Below are 24,738 nucleotides of genomic sequence, written 5' to 3' on the forward strand. Positions count from 1 at the left end.
CTACGCCAAAATGTATTTCCATGTAGCTTCTACTTTTTGTCTTAAAAATTTGTAGTTTCTGGACAGGTCTAAATCATATTTTTTTCCAACAATCCTAATATGTTATTGCAAAATAAGCAACGTTCCTAGAAACGCTGAATTGTTTTGTGAGTTTTGATACAATTTTTATTTGAAAACATTACATTTTAGCGTTATAAAATGAAAATTAGAAAGCGCAACCAAGAACCTTTTATTTAAAAAAATAATCATTTTATTTTCGAGGATGCAAATAGGCTCAATCGTTTATTATAGAAAGTGGAAAAAAACTTTTATGAAAACGACAAAAACCAGTAAAGTATATTTTTCTAACTACAAATGGAATGATGTGAAAACTTTATTAGCAGTCGTAGAAAATTAATATTATTCCAGAGTTCCTTCATAATACAGGGTGTCCCGTATAAGAACAGACACAGGGCAGGTATATGTAGGGGTGTCCAAAATATTGTAATTTACCCAAACATACCTATATACAAAGTTGCACCCCTGAATAATTATTATTCCCCAAAGTGGAGCCCTTAATTTCGAAAAAAATTAATATCTCTGCAACACTTTGCCGTAGAAGAACCAAATTTGGTACATGATTTAGGTTTATTACTGGTCTTCTTTGACTATGATTTAAAGTTAATTGAACCACTACAAGGTGTTCATTGAGGATGACTCACCCCTAAAATTGTACCGAACTTTTTTTTCATTGACCAAATTGAAAAATAGTAATATTAATTCACAGCAGAATTTAATTTTAATTTTTTTTACGCTTGTTAAATTTTAAAAAACTTTTATGGTTTTCAAGAAAAACCGTATTAACTGACAAGATTTTAACAGTGTTCATTGGAAAATAATCAAAAAGTGAATAGTAGGCTTTATCTTTCAAATTTGATAATTGGCCAAATAAATTTTACTTTGCTTCTGCCCTAATTCTACAGAAAGAAAACAAGTACATACCTAGGTAGTTTTTAAATAAGCGAATTTTGTATTAAACAAAAAAACAAAATAAATAATAAAAATAATTGATATTTTTTCAACAACAATTGTTGAAATAAAATAATTTTATTATTAACTGACCTGACAAGTTTGAACGATAAATTCATTGCCTACTACTGACTTTTCGATTATTTTCTAATAAACACTTAAAATTTCGTTTCAGTTAATACGATTTTTCTTGAAAACCAGTTTTTTTAAATTTAACCAGAGTAAAAAAATTTTTTAAATAATTTCTGTTGTGAATTAATATTATCATTTTTCAGTTTGGTCAATGAAAAAAGTTCGGTACAATTTTTGGGGTGAGTCATCCCCAATGAACATCTTGTAGTGCTTCAATTAACTTTAAATCATAGTCAAAAAAGACCAGTAATAAACCTAAATCAAGATTCTTCTGCGGTAAAGTGTTGCAGACATTAATTTTTTTCGAAATTTAGAGAACCTTGTAAGTTTGGTTAAATTACAATATTTTGGACACCCCTACATGCACCTACCCTGTGTCGGTTCTTATGCGAGACACCCTGTATATTATTTGAATTATATTTAAAAGAAATAAAGTCAAATTGAAAAACTATAGATTATTTGTTTTAAATTATTGTATTTCAAATTCAATTCGATCACCCTAACAGGAAGAACATAATTGTCTACTTATATATTTTTTTAAATAATAAGACAATCTACTGTGTACTACATGTAATTAGCAGTCTTCCTTTTGTGAAAAAATTAGGAATACAAAAAGGACATATTTAAATTTTTTTTTTATAGAAAACTTGAGAACTGCTGACATCACTATGAAATTTACGCATAACATGATTAATTTTGAATGGTAGATCAACTATATGATGTTGGTGGTTTTAAATTTTAACTTTTTATATGAAATAGGAAGAAAAAAGAACAGCAGTGAAGAAAAACTTTTTCATAAAAACGTTTATGGCCCCTGCGATTCCTATCCGGCTTATAAATTCGGTGTTCAACTGTTCAATGATTTTGGTGACCAGCGTTGGGGCAAGTCTGTACTAATGGAAATATTTTATTTATTTAAGGGCCCCATATTCTTTAAACAGTGTTTTCCACAAAGACAAATAATTTTAAACATTTAATAACTGAATAATCTAAAGCTTATCAAATAATAGGAATGTTATGTCATGCCATCTGGTTATTTTCAAAGACGCCGCAGTAAAACGAATAAACAGGTGCAAAAAACGATCAAACCATCAAGGTTTTAGGTACTGAAATCTACGAAAATACTAACATTTTTATATATAATTCCACATGTAAATATTCTTATAACATTTACTTGCTTAGTCCTACATATAAAATTGTTTACTTTTATTTATAAGTACGTGAAAATAATTCTTAAAATGTGGGGTTAGAATAACAGCAAACGCATGTTTTACAAACGCTTTTTTTTAGTTATTATTTTATTTGAGTAAATTTAAATGGTAACAATGAATAAACAAAACATCAAGGATTTTATTTTTGTGCTTACTTTTGTTCTACACGTTTTACTTTCAAAGATTTCAGTACCTAAAAACGCCAGAAATTTCACTATTTCTCGGCCGGGAATATGGCCACCTTAAAGCATATTTGTTCAAAATACGCATTTTTCCATTCAAATGTAATATTTGTTTTTTTTGTACTACTATGTATTCCAATTTTTAATCTGGTGTAGTTGAGAGTAGTAGTTTTATGAAAACCAGTATGGGCGTAGCCAGGATTTTTGCTAAGGGTGAGCTCTATGTAGGCCGCTAAAAAAAACAAAAAAAAAAACCTGAAATAAAAAAGGGTCACACAATCAGCGACCTACCAATATAAAATTTCAAAATCTAAACACTTTGAAACTTGCAATATGCCCGTGAAAACCTATAAAAAAATATCCTCTCAAATGAAGTGAAACCATGTTCTTTTGAAGTCACATTTTTTTATATATATACAATTTTGTTCTATTAATATTCACTAATTTAAGTAAAATTTACTTGATGAAATTAATTTTTCAATCGTTTAGGGTTTTCTTTATTAAAATAAAAATATTTTCTTAAAACCAGTTAGGTACTATTTTTTAAACCCAGAATCGGTCACAGTGGAAATAATTTTCTTGACATATGACTTGACAAATTCACAATTCGTTAGTACGCATTCATAAAAGATCACCTTTCGTATAGATTGTGCATCTCAAAATGTACATGTGGATAATGGATAAAAAAAATTTATTTCTTTGTAAATATTTCTAATGTTAAAATGATGCATATCGCATACTTACATTTATGTACCTACATTGCAAATTATAGTTCCAGTTGAAATATATGTACAAATTTAAGGTTCGCCCTGTGTAACAGTGTTCAGTAGGTATATGTTTCTTTTATTTATCTATTTATCTAATTAATTATTAATTTAATTATTCACTCTTTTTCTGGCCTTTTAAAAATAGAACACGCTGTATTCCATTTGCAATTATAACATTGACGTTTTTATGTTTTTACACTATTGTAATATATTTCGAAAAATTCGAGATTACGACAGCGCAAAGAAAGTAAGTAATCATCATGATTTGTACATTAGAAATCAAATTTCTACATCATTCTTCGGTTCATATCTGAATTCTTTTTGCCATAACAAATCCGACTCGCAATAAATTGGTAAAAAATTGGCCTTAGTCAATTTTTCGAAAGTCTTTAACAAATTGAAGATCCTCAAGGGGAAAGTTTATATTTTTGAAAGCTCAAATTTTCAGAAATTTATATACAGTGCGTTCATAAATTCAATATAAACTAAATTATAATAAAAACGAAGACTTTCCTGTTAAAAATATCGTCGTTGACATCATAGCTCCTGTATAAGGCACCCCTATGTACGGTGCAACAAAAATGCTCGGTCAAACATTAATGATCGATTTTGCATTTGAAAATATTGAGAAAGAAACTTTTCCGAAAATGGCCAGTTAAAAACAAGAAAGTTTCTGAGCCCTACATCAAATTTATCCCTCATTTTGCGTACGCACTGTATATTTTGAAGTTTTGTACTAACCAGGCAGCGTATGTCTCTAACTTCTGATTGGTTGTAACTATTTTTGTCAAGGACGGTATTTGAGAGAAAAAAAAAACGTTTTTTTTGTTTCAGAGCTGCTTTGGGAAGAGTTTGCATAAAACTGGTAGTCGTTATGGGGATTTCATGGATAGCCGATCTTATATCTTTTGCTGTAGGAGGACCACGTGAGCTATGGTATGTGACGGATTTGATCAATTGCCTCCATGGGATTTTTATCTTCATCGTCGTAGGATGTCAGCCACAGGTATTCTTTTTTGCCATTTAAACTAATTGAAATAACTTACCTGTACAGGGTATTTCAAATTGAGTACCGTGATACTGCTATCTCGAAAATCGTCAGAAATAGCGAGAGTTGAAATAATCATTTGCAAAAAATAAAGTGGTGGATTCCTCATTTGGTTTTATGGAAAATGTTTCTTATAAAACTTTTACAGCCTCTTTTAGGAAAGGATGGATGTTATCACTATATGAATATATTCTTCATTTTTTTTTATCAAAGCCATCATATCGCTGTCTTTATTCTTAATTTTTTTTATTTGTAAAGTTACACTTGAAAAAATATTAATTCATTGATAGAATTCTAGGAGCATGTAGATTATTATCAACAAATAATGATTGTGTATAGGCAGAATATTTACTCTTTGAAATAGGATGTGTTAGATTTTCGTAAATAAATACTTTTAGTAAAATTGTTTCTGCATATTGTTGCATTGTTGAAATTTCACAGTATGTTTTTCACAATACAGTTTACAAAAGTATTTTTGATTTGCCATTGAAAAAGGGATTGTGGATGCTTTTATTAAAAAAAATAGGGATACACCAGTAATAAAACACAAACAAAACAAAATAAACCATTTCTTATAACATTTCTTAATTCATTAATTCCTCTGATCTAGCTCTATTAATATGAGAAGTCTTAAAAATAGTTGCATCTTCAAATATATTTTTTGTTATACAGTCTCATTTATTCTAAGCCTTACTTTACTAATTTTTATTCAAATGGAATTCCCTGCATATTATTATTTTTATTTATCATTGAATTTAAGGTCTACTTTCATAAATAAAAACTGAATCTAAGTCACACTGTTTCTTTAGGTAAAAATAATGGCTTTCCTCAAATTGTTTAGGTGCTTCTTTTTTAAAAGAAGTGACAAAAGTACAATTGAGAAAAGAGCTTTTATTAGTAGGTAACTGGTTTTTAAGAAATATTTTATATTTGTCACACCTTGTATCTTGACATTCTTGAACTTAAAAAGATATGGGAAAATGAAAAATGGAATAGTCTTATTTTTTCACCCAAAGAATCTGTGGTTAACAGCTTGACCCAGTTTTTTGGTACATATATTCGTATATTTCTATTAAATACAATTTACAGTCTCAAAACGTTTTTAATAAATAGGGCATAGAAATTTTTAAAAAATAATTTGATTTGTTATATCAGTGCTTATTAATTTTTTTTTAGCATCAAATATCTCAAAAAAGAAAACATTTTTGAAATATAGGTGCTGGTTAAGTACATTGACAAATTTTAAGAGGCAATTTTTCGAGTGATTTTAAACAAAACAAGTTATGTAAATATGGGTCTGCAAATTGGTAGTTTTCGAGATAATAGAGCATGGATTATAAAAAATTTAACACTTTTTCTAAAATATTTCTGAAGGTACTTGATGCAGAATGATGAAACTAATAATAATCTATCTGATTAAAGGTAAAAAACCCAATGAATTTGGAAATATGTAATTACACGTACCAATGGCGGAGATCTCGGAAGTCACTCTCACTAAAGAGACATTCGCCATTATAGTTTGTATATACTTGTAACACCTTATGATACTTCCAAGAGAAAAAAATGTCTTCATTTTATTTGAAAAATGGATCATTTTAGATTTATTACTTTTTAATTTTTAATCACGTTACCAGGAACTTCACTAAACAGAAGTGCATATGATTTTTTTCTATTTAAATAATGTAATCGTGAAAAGTTTAAAAAAATAATTGGGCAATTCTTTTTCCAGGCCATCAATTTTTTAGACTTGTCATCATTAGGTTGTATTTCTATTTAAAAAAATCCTATTCACTTCTAGAATTATTTTGTAAAATATTTGGTAACGTTACCTAATAAAAGTAAAAAATCAAAAATGGTTCACTTCTTCATTAAAAAGAAATATATATTTTTTCATAGAAATACTACATAGTAATTAAATTAAATTAAAAAATAACCAGTGGTGTAGAATTTCTGAAGTTTTCACTAAGACTGACTTCTGCTATCTTTGCAACTGGTAGATCTATTATGTTTGAATTGAGTGGATTTTTCATTTTACCATTTTGTATCAAACGTTTTCAGAGGCATTTTAGAAGAAATAATACTTTTTTTATAAATTTCAATAGGTATTCTGTATGTTGCAAAATATGATTATGGCTTAAAATTTCGGATAATTCGGATTTTTACGAAACCCGAAAACCGGTTATTCGATTCTTCAAATATCCGATTATTCAAATAGGTAACGGATTATTTAAATAACCGATTATTCTAATAACCGATTGTTCGATAATCTGTTCATTCAAACATCCAAATAATTGGATTCTTTGTTTATAGTCAACACTATAATATGTATAGTCTTAGTGTTATGTACTACAAAAATTAGGTTGAACTATTAAGGGAAATACAATTTATTTTTATACTTTATCCTGGGATACAGACACAGACCGACAAAAAAAAAACTATCACCCATACCCACATACACCAAATGACCAAATTGAAGAACCACAGTTTATTAAGTATAACTGTTTTAACATTTTAACTTTTAACATTAGATTTAACTTTAAAATTTAAAATGTGAATATGTGAATAACATCGTATATCCCTTCAGTTTTTCAAAACACCGATTTTCAAATATCCGGTTTTGGTCATTATTCGTGTAACCGGTTATTCGAATAACCCGTTTTAACCACTATTCGGATAACTGGTTTTATTTGAAACCGGTTTTTACGGAGCCCGGTTAGCCGGTTTCACTTTTGTTCCGGTTTTTGCCAGTACTACTTAAAATTACTAAATTACTCAAAGAATTGGTCCTTAAAGTTTATCGACATATCATGTACCAAACTACCATTGTTTTTTGTTAATTTACTTGCTCCTGAAGTTTGATCAACAGTAATCGACCAGTTGTATTTTTCTGCGACTAAATCGTTTTTAATTTTTTTTTTTTTTTAAATATGTATTTGTATATTTAGGTATTATCAGCAGTGAAGCGAGTCTGGTGTCTGAGAAAGCACAGGCAGAACGGCACCGCTGGTACAACGAACCACCATTCCTCCAGTTCTCAGGGACCACCATCGATGGGCGACACACTGACCAACACCAACAGCGTCACCAACGGCACCACGAAGAGCGTCCCCTTAGAAACGAGTTGCTAGGTTTGATCAGAACACCTATTACGCTTATCGATAACTCGGAACCATTTGGCTTCCTCGTAACTTAGATGTGATTTTAGTGGTGATCAAAATTTGTAACTCGACGATCAACTTTTTGATATCTCAGTTGACGGTCTTAGGTCTTAAGAATTGACAGGTAAATATATTTTGATACTTGCATTTATTCGATATGTATCGTAGCAATACTTGAGAGGCGGACCGCTGTTAGGTTAAGGATGAAATATATTTTTGTAACGTTTTAGGACTGGCTGGTCTGCTACTTGTGAAAGTTCTTTTTTGTTTTAATTATTGTAGTCAGTAACTCGATGTTAATTTCTTATTTATTTTAGAATGTAATCGCTCACTTATGGCTTTAAATTCTGCTGTAAAAGGATTCCGTTTTTAACTTTAATGTATTCAATTTAAACTTGCTGACTAGAATAAAGTGACGTTTAATTTATTGTAACTCTGGAATAATTGATAAGCGACTGATAAGTTGTTGTTGTGGATTGATGGAACGGTTTCATTCGTATAAAGCGAGTTTGACGTTCCGCTCTTGCCCTTAAACCAAAAATTAGGTTTTAATTCAAACGAACTGTTTTTTATAGTAAAGTGTCCATCGATCCGCTAGAATATCGGTCAGGAATTAATTATCCCTGCAAGAAGAGGCGAGATAGAATTTAAGACTGACGTCCCTTCATCTGTCAAGTGTTTATATATTGATCTTAAGTAAACGTATCTTTATTTCCTTATTTATATGTTACGTGGTAGTTGTTTGTACATAGCCTTTTTGTTATTAATATGTAGCACTGATTATTTTTTAATTGTGAATATTTCCCAGTATTAATTTTTTAGTTTTCGTAAGAACTTTCAAACATATCTCGTTTACGTTCGACGCAGCTACATTTTTAATTGCGGAGTTAATTTTTCAGGAATTCATTTTTTTTTGTTTTAAGTTTAAGTAGTTATTTGGGCAGCTGGAGCACCTGACTTCAAATATATTTCGAATAGAACCAAATCAATTTCTTCACGTTTTGAAATTATTTTTAATTTTGCAGGCGTCATATTGCTTCAGGGAAACTTAACTTGATTTTTTTCAAATTAAAGACCCTTTACGTTATTACATTTTCCAATTTTGCACATCTAAAGCCTACTCCGATAAATATATTGGTATATTTTAAAACTAATGTTTTTCAATGTAGACCTTAAATTCAACAAAAAATGCAATAATATACAGCGTGTTCCATTTGAAAAAATGAAGATAGTTAATGCCCGGAAAATATTAGACATCCTGTGTAATTCAAAACAATTTTAAAATTGTATGATTTGAAGCAGTTTTTAGATGGAAATATCTTTTTAGAAGTTAATAATGCATTTTGCATGAAGCAGCAGTAGAATAGAAGTGTAGAAACATCTTTTAATTTTTTTTCTCGAGATTTTTTACGCTACTTTTAATTAGACATTTTTAGTGTTACTAAATATGCAAAAAGACAGCTTCTATCTTAAATTTTCCATGTCAAAATTTTGTAAAAACATTTTTTTTTGTTGGACATTTTCATTTACTGGGAATTTTTAAATATTTTCCTAAAAAAAATATTTGAGCATCAGTGAAAATTTTGTTTTTCATTAAACTGAAATTTTTTGAAAAATTTTTCATGTGGCACTAAAACCACAACTAAAAGAAATTTGAATTTCTCGCTTTTGATCTGTAAGAATTAATATTCCCAGAAAACACTTATTTAGTTCTACAACCCATTCGCACTTTATACTCCTGTTAATATATTTAATTACACCAAAATTTTCATGCGCCTTTGGAGGTTTGTTTCTAAATTTGGGCACTTCCATTCTTTTTTTGAGAATTATTGTAAATTTTCATGGACAGAAAATGTTTCCTTATTAAATTTTTATCTAGAAAAATTATAAAAAATTTCTTCACGACTGATTCGATTTTGCTAAATCCCTTTCTGTAGTCTCTTTTTTGTAAAGTTTTGAGTGCAGAGATCTATGATTTTTTTTAAATATTTTCTTTCGGCACTAAAACGTTCTATTCTGAGGCCAAATTCGAAATCCTCATATCCAGTACACGAAAGGTGTTTTTTTCAAAATTATTGTTCTCTTATGGGCTGTACACAGTACACAGTGTTAATGGCATGGTCTGGCCTACAAAGGCCAAACTGGGTAATGTACTGGGATTTGTTCCAGTTTTAACTGTGCAATTGAAACTGAGAAAAAGCATGGTTTAACCATCCGGTATGTATAGTCGTTACGATATCAGTTGGAACCGCATAAAAACTTTTAACTCATAAACTACGGAATCCACAGGCGTCCAGAAAAATTTAGCCCTGTCTTGTCTAGATATGCTATATTCCGAGCTATATTCTCAAATTTTTTTGTAAATAATCTTTCCGAAGTGCAACTGTACGTCGTGATTCCATAAATACCATACGATTGTCAAGTTTTTTATGTTTAAAATCACATTGTAATAAAACGTCATAAAGTATCTAAAGATTTATAATTATAGTCAGGATAATCACTTAATTTATTTTGAATCATGTGATATTATAAATTGTGCGCCTATTACGCCTCTGGAAAAATCGTTAATATTCTTTAATTTTGTATTTTTTCGTTTCCCTCTTTGTACCGTGATTAATAAAGTCTCCTTGTTTAATTACGTGATAAATTATCGTTTTAGATATCTTAGTTATTTCGCTAATCTGTTTCCTAATTTCTTTATCACATTGTTCACTATTTTATTTTTTCAAATATTCATATATATTTAAAATAATACGTTGACTCTGTATGTGTATATCTTTGTCTTTAAACTCTTTGTTTCGACAAAAACCGGTTCGACTATTTGGGGATTTTCCCGGGTTATATCGTTATTCTCGTCCATTTCAAAGGGTCTCCAGAAAGCCATGCTAAATTACTAGATAATTTACATATATTATTTATTTTAATAACCATTATCCTTTACTGGTTACGATATGAACTAATAATTAATAATACGTATTATATCAACAATAAATATACCACGCCAAGCACTGCTCTTCACTGCACTGGCAAAGCCAAGTGAACCACGTTTGACACCAAACTAATTATAGAATACCATGCAAAAACTTATTTACGACCTAGTGGACCAATACAGGTTTGCTTTGATGACCAACACGCCGCCTTCGATTCTACATCAGGTGGACTGGTCTACCAATACCGGATTCGCCCAATGGCTATTCGAGTATAAATTACGAGGCAGATCATGGTTAGCCCTTTCACTGCTCCAGACGGATTAATTCGCATGAATAGTTAAATTGGATCAGGTTGCTCAAACCGTATATATTCGCAACCATGCGCATTAGTGACTCGGTTATTGCAATAGGTAAGGTGAATTTTTGCGGGCGAGCTTATACCGATTGTGACAAATATGTTTATGGAAAGAGGTACTGGTAATAATACTAAGATTGTTCATGTTTCTTTCAGTTTCTATATAGTACATATACTGTATTTTATTCAAAATAAAATCGTAAAATTAATCTTAAATCGTAATTTAATACAACATAATGTAAAACTATAAGTGGTCTAACTGCTCCAGACGTATATATTCGCATACGAAACTTTCACGTACGGCGCGGTAGCTACGTTCAGACGTATTACATAGGACAAAATTTCGAGGGAAGTGCAACGGTCCTGTGCTTTAAGATTCACAGGTTCCAATTGATATCGTACCAACTATACAATGTGTGGACAGTGATATATTCTATTAAATCTGTGTTTTGCTCAAGATTTTTAAGCTGTTATTGATTGAATCTAGAGCATTTTGGATCAGGATCATTTTTGTGTTAATATTTCATTTTCATTTCATCAATCTCAGTTATGCCAACAAAAGCGAACAATATTTTTCTTTGACTTTTTTTTATCACCACAAACACCGTCACTGCTATGTTTCTCCAATTGAAATGAACACAGAATAAATAGTGTGTCAGCACGACTTTCTAAGTGCATTCAATAAAATTTGGGCCGTACAGTTGAAACGTAATTTCTTAAAATGTCGAAAAAACTGACAACATCAGCATTGAAAACCCGTTGAAATATGTGCAATTTGAATTCTATTTTTGTAGACTTTGAAATGAAAATTTTTGATAAATATAGACAAATAACATATTTTTCAAATATCTGCAGGCATTTTGCTGGATGCATGGGGTTTTAAGTTACTGGGTGCTTCCAGAAAAACGTAGAACATGGATTTTTTTAAATTCAGAATCAATATTGGTATTATTTTTAGACTAACCAGCTAATTATTGACTAAAAATCAGTATCCTCACTTAGAGACTAATAAAAGTAAAACGGATATTTTTTTGTATTAAATAATGAAGATATCGTCCCTCTTATCACGTAGGGGCGTATAATCCAAGAATATACACATACGCCTCTACGTGATAATTGGGACGATATGTGTGCATTGTTGAGATTTTATCAAAATAAATACATTTTCTTTAGATTTTATAGCAAGGTAACCCTCAACGATGCATAGCAAGGTGTTTTAAAAGCTGCACTTGTTGAATAACTACACTAATTAAAGAAGATATGTTTCTAAGCTCCATTCTGTTATGTGTTGTCGTATATGTCAGTATTTTGTAAAAAAAATTAATATTTACAAGGAACAGTGTTTTCATTCAATTATATGAACCCTTTCCCGAGATTGATTACCCACTGAAAAAAAAAGAAAAAAATGAAACTAGAACATGTAATACAAGAATGAATGTATTACAATCATTAATAGAATATAATAATAATCTTTGGTATATGTACAAAAAATATAACTAAATTCTTAGTCTTAATTTCAACAGTCGCCGATCGTTCATAAAATAAGTTCAAAACAACTTATAAATTAGAACACAGACTAGCGAGAGTTCAGATTCATAAATAATACCGAAACAATTGTCTAACATATATACACACAGATTTTGATTTACGCTTTCACTTTCTCCGCACTACTTACGTTACTCTTATTCTCAAACTTCTGCTGCAAGGAAGCGACGTTCGAAGATTGCCTAGCTGCATTCCTAAGGCCGACTGAGGTTTTTATAATGGCGCCGACGTCGGAGTTGGCCTTGTTTATTTTACTAGCTACGGGCGGTTTAACGTCGCCTTTCTTCTCCTGAGGCGACTTGAAACTCACCGCTTTCTGGTTGATTTTCCCTGGCACTTTGTTTAAGCTGTCCGCTGTGGGCTTAGAATTCGATATCGCCGGTTTACGTGCCGTTGTCCCCCTATTAAGTACATCGGGAGGCTTCGCGGCTGGATTGGCGTTACAACTAGTTACTAAGTCGGGGCTATTAGTGATAGACCTCCTGTTATTCGTCTTTGGACCCTGGGGTGCGGCTCTGGTCGGCGAAGGCTTTCTGGTACGCAGATTTGGAGGCGTCACTTGTCTGTTTATCGGCGCTTTAGGCGCGGCTTTTATCGTAGGGGAAGGCGGTGTTTTGGTTGTCGGAGAAGGCGGAGTTTTTGATTTATTACTTCGTTTCTCGGAAGACGCTTCCACTTTCTTTACGTCCGTTGCGTTGGTTTTAAAACTAGACGCAACCGGACCTTGCGGTCTGTTAAACGTGGAAGAAAACGGTTTGGTGCTTTCTGACTTGAAGCTGCTTAGATTAGGTTTGGATGGAGGTTTCTCTTCGGGCTTTGGATCCGCAGCTTTGATGGGCACGTTTACAGCGGAAGGGTGAATATAACCGCTAGAAGTAGAACTGGCACTTGACTTTATATTACCGCTCATATTACTATATTCGCTTTCCGCGTAAGCTAAGGAAGAAGTGTTTACGTATATTTCGGAAGGGTCAGGTGAAGCGACACCTGCTCTCTGTTTTCTTAACTTTTCCTCTTCCTCTTTCTTCTTCCGAGCTAGGGTCGAGGTAGAATAAATAGAATCGAAGTTACGATTCTGTATTTCCGACACTATCTCCCCTAATAAACCCATGCTATCGCTGGATCCCGACCCGCTGGTCACTTTTTCCGGTGACTGGGGCGAGACGGGAGATTCTTCGATAACCGCGTAAATATTATCACCGCTGGTCGGACTGACGCCTTCGCTTATCTTCGCAAGCGGGGCAGCTTCGTTCAAACAGTCGTCGTATTGGTTTAGGTCGTTGCTTTCGGCACCTTTAACAGTCTTGATCGCCTTCTCTACATTTTCACCCGGCGGTCTCGGTGGGGGAGGACTTTTTGGCCTGACCCCGGAGGGGATGCTCAACGGTCGTTTGAATCCGCTGGGTTGACGCATCGACCCGAAGGTTTGGATATGGGGCTTTGGCTTATCTTTCGCGACGCGCATACTTTGAGCCCTCATCACAACGGTTTTACTAGCTTCCGTGTTCACCGGTAAAGCGGTGATGGCTATTTCGATTTTGGTTTGCGGGATGGGGTTGGATATCTCCATCGAACGTAAAGCGTCTTTGTCAAGGACCTTGTTAGCTTTAACTTGGCTTGTTTTCGGTAGAGAATTAGACTGCACCACGGGTTTCTTATCGGTGGGTTTTAGAAACGAAGTGATTCTGTTCAAAGCGCTAGAGCTTTCCTTTTCTTTCGGGGGTTTCTTGAGATCCTCGGAAATTTTAATATTGAGTACAGTTTGTGACGCATCAGGTGACGATAAAGGCCGCTTTGATTCTTTCTCGACCGCAGGCACTGGAGTCTCAGGCGCAGGTCTAAGGGGTACTTTTGGAGCGTTTCTCAAAGGTGAAATCAGTTCTTTCGCGGTACAAGTGGAATTTTCTAGCACCGGAGAAGATATTATTGGCCTAGCGCTGCTTCCTGGGTTGGGCGGAGGTAGCGCCGGGGCCACCGAAGCTCCATTAACCGTGGCTATACCATTCGACAAAGTATTAGACTTAAACGAGTTCGTCTTTTGCACGGGTTTGTTAAACAAGTTGGTTTTAGCTGCCAGGCTGTGGAAACGGTTTATACTCGGTGTTTTTACTGTAGCGGTGGCGACACTAGGTGGCGCTTTAAAGGACGGGCTGGTTTTAACCTGAGGCGCGGGCGGTGGGACGACTGGGGGAGGCGGAGCTGCTCTGATGGGTTCCGGCTCGGGTTTCTTGGCCGGACTTAAACTGAAGCCTTTGAAATTACCGAAAAACTCGTTCTGTAGTCCGGTGGGAGGTGGGGAGTCCTCGTGCAGCAAGGAATGATTGTCCTCGGTTCTTTTCGTGGTCTCGGACGGAAAGGACGGTCCCCTTGATTTGCTCGGCGATTTTGACCTGTTGAACCAACAAAGGTAATACATTACTGTGTAAATGATAGTCTAAAGTGATTTTGATCTACCCATCTTTCTTAACCTCACTTATTTAAAAATAAAAGTGACAAAAGGGAAAATCAATAGTCTGTGGGCATGTGCAAAGGGGCTGTGATGACTAATTTTGAAGTAATAAAAATAAAAAATAAGTGGAGGTAAAATTTATTAATAAAAAATGTATTTGTAAAAAAAACACAAATCATGCAAAGACAATAAAACAAACACATACAGAAAGATAATATATTTAAAAAAATAAGATACAAGGATTATTGTTAAAAAAAAGTAGCGTATTATTTTGTTAAATATAAATAAGAAAGGGAAACTCCATATTATGTATAAAATTTTAGTGTAGTTAATTGAGAGGAAAGGTGTAAGGACTAACCAAGCAACTTACAAATTACGAAAATTAGTGTAGAGAAATTTCCAAAGGTTAGTAACAAAATAATACCCCTTGATGAGTAACTCTAAAAATGGCTACAATCTGGTTAAATAACAAAAATACAGAGCTTAAAAGGTAAGTAAAAAACATATAAGACAAAAGCTACAACTACAAATAACAAAAAAAACATAAACCTAATTTTACTGCACAACTCACAAGTACAATAAATAGACTAGAATGGGCTAGACAAACTAAAAAGTCTTGAAAGTGTTTTTTATACTGCACAAATTTTTCACGACTTTAACGACGGAGGCGTCTTGTGAAAAAAATCCACAAAAGTCCGGCATTAGTCCGTCGCTAAAACGAGACAAATCGTAAATAAAAGGACTTTGAGTAAATTTCGAAAACCCCACCAGAACTGCGCAGAATTATTGGTTACTATTGTCAATAATTTAATAAGGCAATCCTATTTTGAAGGTGAGTAGGTTACCATTGTCATAAAAAATGGTAGTCGAACAATGAAAAAAAGCGATTACAGAGGAAAAAGCATTCTCGTCCCTTATAATTAACGTCTTAACCCAGAAATGCTTCAATTCGCCACGGACTCCTTTTAATCGGCACCTTTTGCAAGAAGTTGCGGCAGAAGAGCACCAGAAGCGTATAAAAAATAAAAAAGGTTGTTATAAATGTCAAATAACGTAACCGATAAAAACTAAAAGCGGGTATAAAAATTCTAACCATCTAAAAGCGTACTAATATTTATTGAAGTAAATATCACAAAGTGAAGTTGAGTTTAACAACGGAAAAAAGTTTTGAGCTTTTTAGAAACTTTAAGTACAACTTAGAAATGCGCCAAATTATCAAATTACATTTAGAGCGTTTAGCTTCAGCTTTTATTTTTTTTTTCTAGTAATTCTTTATTATTTTTTTAGAAATAATTACAATATTTATATGCAGTGTATAACCAAAATGCTTGGCCAAAAGTTGCAAATTAACAAAAAAAAAGTTCCTGGTAACATATTTTCGGAAACACTATTGAAGTACAGGGCGTTGAAAATTATTTCTAATTGGTCCGTGGTTTTTGTCTTCAAAATCGATTGCTGTAATTAAAGCTTTTCTCGCTTCGACTTCCGTTTAGAATTTCCTTGAAAAAATTGGTGGTTTTCTCTGTGAGAGCGATATAAGAAAGATGGCCGTCATTTACATGAAAATTAACATCGAAGTGTCAAAATAAATGTCATCCCATCCACCAGGGTTGTTATTTTCCCATTCAGTACCGTTTCTTGTTTTTTTCAATCAATATTATAGACGGAATTGGAATATTTCAAGATTTTTATTTATATTTGCAGTGACTGAAATACACGAGCTATAGATACAAGGGTGGACCAAAAAAAACCGAATATATTTTTTTTGTGTCTCTTGTGAAAGTATGTTAGTTTATCATGTTTTAAGAGCACCCTCAAAAAATCAACTCAAAAAAAAATTTTTTAGGTTGCTCAAGATTTTTAAAAATTTCCAAAATCGTCAGAAATTGAATTTTATTTTTATTCTATTTCTCGTTATTCTATCATTTTCTAGGTTGAAAAAAATCTCGATTCTGAAAATTTCAAATCGATATTTTAATTTCTAAAGGTCACTCATAATTATTTTAACTTTAAAAGTAGTGTACCTAAAATGTTTTCGAGCGACCTCTAAAAATAAATATCAACGAACTAATTTTTTTTATTGAATTTGATGAACAAAAGAGTAGAAATAAATCACGAGACACTTAAACAATTTCTCGAGACAAAATTTACAACTGCACTGCGAGTATCAAATATTTATAATTTTTGAATTTTTTAAAATTTGTCAAAAAAAATTTTCAAAAAAATCTATTTTTGACGATTTTGGAAATTTTTAAAAATCTTGAGCAACCTCTAAAAAAATTTTTTTTGAGCTGATTTTTTGAGGGGGCTCTTAAAACGTGATAAACTAATATATTTTTACAAAAAAGAAAAAAAAAATATTCGTTTTTTTGGGCCACCCTAATAGACACCACCCACATTTTTCGACCTAAAGGATGATGGCTCGAGTTGCAGATGGGTCAGATTTTCTTTTTTTTTAAACATTTTCATAAAAATTTTATTTTACCAAAAGGAAATAATTATTTTTTGTTTTTATTTACTGTCACTAGTAAACGTAAATTTAACATGATCAATTTGCTCGATTTGCCGACAGTTCGATACGTAAACTTTAACTTTTTTATCTGCAAAGTCCAAGGTCAACTTTTAGTTCAATAAAATCATCCAATGTAAGTGGTATTTCATAAAATTAAATCATCCAACTTTTATAATAAGTTTACCATCTCATTTTTTTTTAACTTTAAACTTCATAAAAATTGAGCATTTCTGAAAGTATGTTTATAGATAGACTTCTTTTTAAGTTTCTAATGTAGCATCTGCCGCTGAAGATTGGCCAAGCATTTTAGTAACACCCTGTATACCACGAAAACAAACTCTACACGTAAAGTCCTTGCCAACTCACTATTATTCAAAAAGAGCCATCTAGTGTTCTTTTCCTACACTAATTTGAGGTTATGTCCACTAAATATAATTTTAATTTTTCATTCAATAAATTATTTTTTTTTAAAACCTAATTCTACTTCAATAACAAAAAGTTTATCTTTGGATTCAACACGTTTTTTGCAAAGTAAATATGGAATTTGCTTTATTTTGTCACACTTTACACATAAGGAATGTGAGGTTATGTCCTCTAGACCTTTTTACATCTATTTCTTTTTGTAATCTAAAAATTTTTAATGTCCTTTAGGTGTTGCGAGAAAGAAAACTGGGGTTTCCGTTAAATTTTTTCATCAAATCGCTCACCGATAACTGAGGACTTTCCTCACATAAAGTTTCTGCGGTATCGGGAGTTTTCATCTCAGTATCCTTACTCCTGCTATACTTAATATTGGTATTTAATTTGAGACTTTTCAAAGATAACTTCCGCTCTGGTTTCGCAGAAACCTTACCAGTGTCGCAATTTTTAGACTTAGACTCACCGCCGCTCGAGTCGCTAAACACGAAATTCTTAACGTTTTTTATAGACAGACGCTTGGCGGGTTGCGCGTTAGTGTTACTATCGGCGTTAGCCCCGCTTTTACCCCTTTTGAATTCCGAAGAGATGGTATTACTCCTATTTATACACTCCGGGTTAGTAGTGGAAACGAGCCCAGTCGGCGTGATCTCAATGTTACCGCGAGAGGTGACGTTCCGCCCCTTTTGGGATACCTCGTCGGATACGCTGGGTACAGACGGACGTTTTAGTGAAGAACCAACACCTTTACATGCAGACACGGCATGCTGGAAACAGTTAGTTACATACGTTGCCTGGGAGGACTTCTTCTTGCCGAATTTGAAGTTCTGGCGTGCGTAGTAGTAGAGGAACACCACAATTGCCACCAACGGGACTATGCCCAGAAAGAAGATGAACATGGCGGCGATCAAGCCTTGGTGGGCTAAAAAAAATAAAATAAAGAACAGTCAACTTTAACGTGTACAGAGTGGGTCTAGTTCAATGTTTCTGGGGAGGTTTTTCGTATTTTTCCAGGAGATAGACAAGAAGTACTTAAAATGGCTTGGGCTCGATTTTTTATTTTATTTAATTCAGTTTTTTTGCATAGAATTCAGTAGCATAGCATTATTTTTCTATAATATAATGTCCAATTACACACATTTTTTAAAATATATACAGCGTGTAACTCTAAGTTAATCTGAATTATTTATTTGTCAAATTATTTGTTGTTACGATTTTTTTTAAACTTTTTGATGTTAATTGATCAGCCGCCAATCATTAAAAAATTCTCTTGTTTTCAAAAAATTTAAATTATTTTCATCATTGGTAGGTACGTTACTAATTATAAGTAAAACTAATTTATGTTTTAAAATAATTATTTATAAAAGGTGATTCACAAATGGTGACCAAAAATGAAACATTGTATTCATTGGTGAATGTTAAAGGGAGTTTTTCGTATAAAGTTTTTATCCAGGAGTTCCAGGACGTTTCGTTAAAAAGATACAAGATGTTAAACTTACAAAAATGTTTTTAATTTTTTAAAATTTAAAAACTAGTAAGTGAAATAATTTGAAATTGGGCACATGTATTTATGTAAACATTGTCTAAAATCTGAGGCCTTTTCCTGAAATTTAGATGCTCCAGTGGCGGAGATACAGGGTATCGGTGGCATATTTTTCTAAACAAAATAGTACGCCATTGCTTCACACTGCCAAAAGTAAAAAACAAACTGCCAATGTTAATTACAAAAAAAACCTGTTTCGTTGAGGGTATTTGAGAAAACAAATTTATGATGTGTGTTTTTAAAGACCAGAGATACCCTCCATACAAATCTGACCTCTGAATATTTTTATGTTAAGTTGTATTTTTCTTCATTTTTTTACCTTTAAATTTTTTCAGGATTAACCTGCACATTCCGAGATTAGAAAACACCATTATTAAAATAACGATTCGGGACTGGTACCCCTAATAGTCCCCAAAAATTATTTTTAATAATTCAACTTTTTCTTGATATCATTAAGTATGCTATGGATGTATCTGACATACTCTTTAAAAATTGCAAAGTATATAATCAATAAATTTCACAAATAAAATATTTTTCTTTGAGTTGCAGAAAACACATATCTCTTTAAATTAATTAAGATATTGAGATTAAATTTTTAACGTTGTTTTTCTCGAATATCGAGACCAAGACATCTTTACTACTTTTTGTCTATCTCCTCAAAATACACAAAAAACTCCTCCAAAAATATTAAAATTTGGCCCAGCTTGCACAAAAAATTTTACGAACTCTCAAATTTTAAACTGTTAATGTTAAAAAAATAACTGTTAAAGCATGCTTAAAAACTAGTATTTTGGCATTTGTTACTTTTTCAATGAACCTAGAGATGTATTTAAATAATTCCAGATAATATGATTTAATCTCATTCTGTTTCAGGAAATTTACAGTAATTCTGTTGCCAGTATTAACCAAAATGTGTTCCGGAGATTAAGCCTTTAACAAAATTAAAAAATTTTAAATAATAAAATATTTATTTGGCATAAAAAGAGGACAAAAATTAAAAACGTTCTGTATCTGGTGGATGTAGTTTTAACTATTAAATTTTTCTCAAAAATCGAGCCTGGGATATTTGAACTGTCTTTTGTGTACCTCTTTGGGTACTATAGGTATACGAAAAATCCTCCAAAAGTGTTGAAATTGACACATTCTGTGCAGTGTATTTTATTCATGCAAATGTACTATGTATTAATTAAAAAATTATAAATGACATATTTATTCTTACGATTTTATTTTTTTTTGACAAATTCTTAATAACGGTTACACTGGAAGAAGTGTTACAATTAAAGAAAGCGATTTCTTTTACGAATTTGTCCTTAAAAATATTTTTTAAAGATGACAATAGTACATGAATGAATAATTTTATAAATAACTGAAACATTTATTGAAATTAAAGCATAACTACAAAAAATTAAAAAAAATCAGTTTAAATTTTTAATTACATTAATGATCCATTGAAAAATCATTATTGTGATTTGTGAAGCAGAATTTCAACTGTCAATGTACCTGAAGCGTTAAGCAGCAATGAGCAGAAATCTAACGAACGGCTAAAATTTACACGACATGCCATGGAAATAGATGAGTGAAGCTTGTTTTTTTATAAACAACATTACCCTTTCTTTTTCGTCTTTTGCTACTAATATGCTTCACTCTGATCAGACCTTTGATTTAAAACGAAACAAAATTTTTTCTAAATGAGTTACTTCAAAGTTTTAGTTTTCAAATCAACGACAAACAAGACAACATGAAAAAAATTCTTACCATTGGGATCAGAAGCGGGGCCGCTGTCCATCGAGCCGCCAGGTCCAGGATTATCACAGTAGGGCGGCGCAAAGCCATCTTTACAATGACAGTGCCCTTTGTTATTGCACCATCCGTTGCCGTTGCAGTCCTGAGGGCACGCCGGGCCCATCTTTCTCAAACTCGACACCGACATGCACTTCTGATTAACGCACATCTGAAAAATTAACAACGTAATAATATATCATCGCCTGTCCCGCAAACATATTTATTTACCTTGCCCTCACCACAGTGAGATCCGTCAGGGGCAAGGCCAGGATCGACTTGATTTACCCCCAAGTCGACCAGCGCCGTCCTACAAGGGATGATCGAGCCCTTCTTGTTGATAAACGTATGCGATAATATGGCCACGGACTCCATGCCAAACTCCAGTCTTTCGTTCAAGTGTTTACAATGCAACATACCACACAGTATGCTCCTAAAAAAATTTTTATAATTTTTCTAAATTACACAAAAATACACTTTCGTGTACTTACTCGTTAGTGCACATAGCGTAAGAGTTAGTAAGCATGTTATAGCCGCAGTTTCCATGCCTGTCCCCCTTGACGTTCATCTTGTAGCACTGTTCATCGCTAGACTTGCCCGTCTCTCCCCAGAGGAGCTTACACTGATCCGTCCTCGTCCTGCAGAAGCCGTGGTAACAGTAAGCTTTGCCTCCGTCACACACTTCCGTGTCTATCTTGTAGATGTCGGCGGGGCAATATTCCGATTGGCCGGTACAATATTCTGGCAGGTCGCATTCTAGGTCGGCGGAGCGGCACAAGGTACCGGCATTTTTAGGCCGGCAAGTCTAGAAGAGACATAAAAATTTTCGTAATTACCTGACAAATAATAAAACTTGGTAAGATATACTTTACCACTCACCGCTATTGACACAAGCGAGAATATTTTTCTGAAGTGGCAAAGTACATAATTATAATCGATATGAAATACAAAAAAATAAAGCATTTGTCGCTTGTAATCTCTGAATTTTAAAAAACACATTACTTATAAATCCTTTTTTATAGAGCTGAACAGTAAAGTACTATAAAGGTGTAAAGTATGTACTTTACCACTTCGCTAACAAATGATCAAATATTACCCTTTACCACTATAGCAAAAAGTAAGGCAAGTACATAAACACAGAAGCGGCAAAGTACATATTTTTACCTTTGAAAGAAGTAGTATTCTTTGTATGTAAAATAGTTTATAAATTCTTAGGTATTGAAGACATTAATTTACTCTTTAAGTACTTTTTCTTAAAAAAACTCATGGTTAAATTGCAAAAAGCAGACTGGTGTAAAGTATATACTTTACCATTCACTGTAATTATGAATAAACAATTCAACTATTACATTTTACCACTATAAGAAGTGGTAAAATATTGTACTACTTGCAAACATCGTGATAAAGTATATACTTTATCACTTGCTATGTTTATGATTGAATCATTTACAGTTAATCAAGTATTATCCACCACTCTATTAAGAAGTAAAATATTGTACATTACCACTCACCTATATTGTGATAAAGTATATACTTTATCAGTCCCTATGAATATGAATGAAACACATTTAGAGCCAGATTAAATATTATACAGGATTATATTCAATATTGTACATTGCCACTCATTAACATGGTGTTAAATTATATACTTTATCACTATAGCGGCTGATAATGTATATACTTTACCACTGGCTATGATTATGAAAGAAACACTTGGTCGAATCACATATACACTATACAAGTGGTAAAATATTGTATATTACCACTTGCTAATGTAGTGGCAAAGTATATACTTCACCACTAGATTTGATTGTGATTGAAACACTTAGTTGATCTACGTATTTTACTTCGTTATATATAGCAAGTGGTAAAATAATGTACATTACACAATGTAGTGGCAAAGTATATACTTTATCACCAGTTATGATTATGAATGAAACATCGAATTAGATATTATACTTCACTACAGCAAGTGCTAGGATATTGTATTGTATTGTATATATGTATATTGATTATTGTATTATTAAGTAGTAAAGTATTGTACATTACCACTTGCTAATGTCGTGGCAAAGTATTGATCATGATTGATATTATACTTAAATAACAAGTGGTAAAACATTGTATATTACACAATGTAGTGGCAAGTATATACTTTATCACTAGCTATGATTATGAATGAAAGCAAGTGCTAAGATATTGTACATTAGTACTCGCTAATATTGTGGTAAAGTATATACTTTGCCACTCGCTAATATGGTGATAAAGTATATACTTTAAAGTATGTTTTATCACTCGCTATGATTATGAATGAACTACACTTACGGTTAAATCACAGCACTCTCCAGTGGCGCAGCTGGCGTTGCTGTACAGCATACAAGTTGTGGCGTTACAACAAGTATTATCACAATGTTCAGGCAGTCCACAGTCGCACTGCTCTCCTGGTTCGACAAAGCCATTTCCGCATACCGGACTGTCGAACAAGGATTTAGGCTTGTTTTTCAAGCAATAGTCCATGCCGTGAGTGAAAGCTAATAAGAGATAATTTAAACTACATGATGACCAATGGGTCGGAGCAACGGTTGAGCTACTGGGGGCCATGATACAACGATCGTCGGGGCATTTGCACTCGTTCTTATCGTGTTCCATGCCTGCGATTTAAGAAAATTTAAGCACGAGTCCAAGAAGAGAACCTTGGGTAACACAATTAAAAATTACAAAACTTCTTACCGAAATTGTGTCCCATTTCATGAGCGATGGTGGTGGCCACAAGTCCGACGACTGTAGAGTGGTCGGTGTTGACACCACCGGAAAATTGGTACGTACAAATAGGCCCTCTAAGTGCCTTTCCAACTACTCCATTGTCAAAATTGAATTTGCTGCAATAAAATACGGTCTTTTAGCGCCTCCGAAAATTTGTTCCAATATGAAAATTATTTTCAAAATTAATACTTACGTTAGTAATTGAGCGTTATCGTTAGGATGTTCCTTGATCAACTGACCTCGTCTATAATGTAAAAAATTCGTGAGGGTAGTGTCCCCATTCGTGGAAAAAACGATTTCATCACGTTCGCTCCAAATCACTACACCCACTAAGGCTATAAAAATATTTAAAGGGGAATACAGCTAAAAAATAAAAAGAAAATAACCACCACAGTCCAAAATGATAATATAATAATTTTAATCAGTTTCTATAAGTGAAAACCGCAAAATTTTATATTTTAAGGAATTGACAAAAATAAAATTTATAATAGGTTTTATTTATTGTAAAAAAATTTAATAGACACCAATATTATAAAACGATAAAATATAAAGTAATATGAGCAATTTTCAGAAAGTGTGAAGTAGGTAAACATATATACAGGAATGAAAAAATATTAGGATCTACTTACTCCATTCACAATATTTGCTATCGTTTTGGCATGATTCAACACTCTGGTTCTACTTTCTCCCAACTCCTTGTATTCCTGATTGTCTAACACTAAAACTAACTCTACATATTTTGATTCTTTATTGGCATTGTACGGTCCACGTACCAAAGGTTCATTTTGATCTGTGTCTCTTTTGTACTAAAAACAGAACAAAAAAACAATGTTGTAGCTATGATTTGCTCAAAAAGTCATTTATTATAATGCAAGAATGTCATATGTAAATGTTTTTTTAATTTTTAAATTTGTCCCAGATGGAAGATGTGAATATGTAACA

General features: G+C 32.6%; 2 protein-coding genes across 2 annotated transcripts in view; one reads left to right on the plus strand and one right to left on the minus strand.

The window, feature by feature from the left end:
* The window catches only part of LOC108912284 (probable G-protein coupled receptor Mth-like 1), a 227,511-nt gene extending 219,061 nt beyond the window's left edge, over positions 1-8,450 (plus strand). Inside the window, exons 6-7 of the mRNA XM_018717484.1 lie at positions 4,135-4,306; positions 7,294-8,450. Coding sequence (XP_018573000.1) covers positions 4,135-4,306; positions 7,294-7,476 — 355 coding nt within the window. The 3' untranslated portion in view covers positions 7,477-8,450. The remainder of the gene's footprint in view (positions 1-4,134; positions 4,307-7,293) is intronic.
* Positions 8,451-12,267: 3,817 nt separating this feature from the next.
* Positions 12,268-24,738, minus strand: part of LOC108912491 (disintegrin and metalloproteinase domain-containing protein 12) — a 130,602-nt gene continuing 118,131 nt past the window's right edge. The window contains exons 6-14 of the mRNA XM_018717727.1: positions 24,426-24,602; positions 23,990-24,159; positions 23,764-23,912; positions 23,359-23,684; positions 21,528-21,841; positions 21,268-21,469; positions 21,013-21,208; positions 18,504-18,636; positions 12,268-14,726 (exon numbers count right to left, since the gene is read on the minus strand). Of these exons, the coding sequence (XP_018573243.1) occupies positions 12,437-14,726; positions 18,504-18,636; positions 21,013-21,208; positions 21,268-21,469; positions 21,528-21,841; positions 23,359-23,684; positions 23,764-23,912; positions 23,990-24,159; positions 24,426-24,602 (3,957 nt within the window). The 3' untranslated portion in view covers positions 12,268-12,436. The remainder of the gene's footprint in view (positions 14,727-18,503; positions 18,637-21,012; positions 21,209-21,267; positions 21,470-21,527; positions 21,842-23,358; positions 23,685-23,763; positions 23,913-23,989; positions 24,160-24,425; positions 24,603-24,738) is intronic.

This window comes from Anoplophora glabripennis, unplaced genomic scaffold (genome assembly GCF_000390285.2).
Source record: "Anoplophora glabripennis isolate ALB-LARVAE unplaced genomic scaffold, Agla_2.0 scaffold35, whole genome shotgun sequence".
NCBI lineage: Eukaryota > Metazoa > Arthropoda > Insecta > Coleoptera > Cerambycidae > Anoplophora > Anoplophora glabripennis.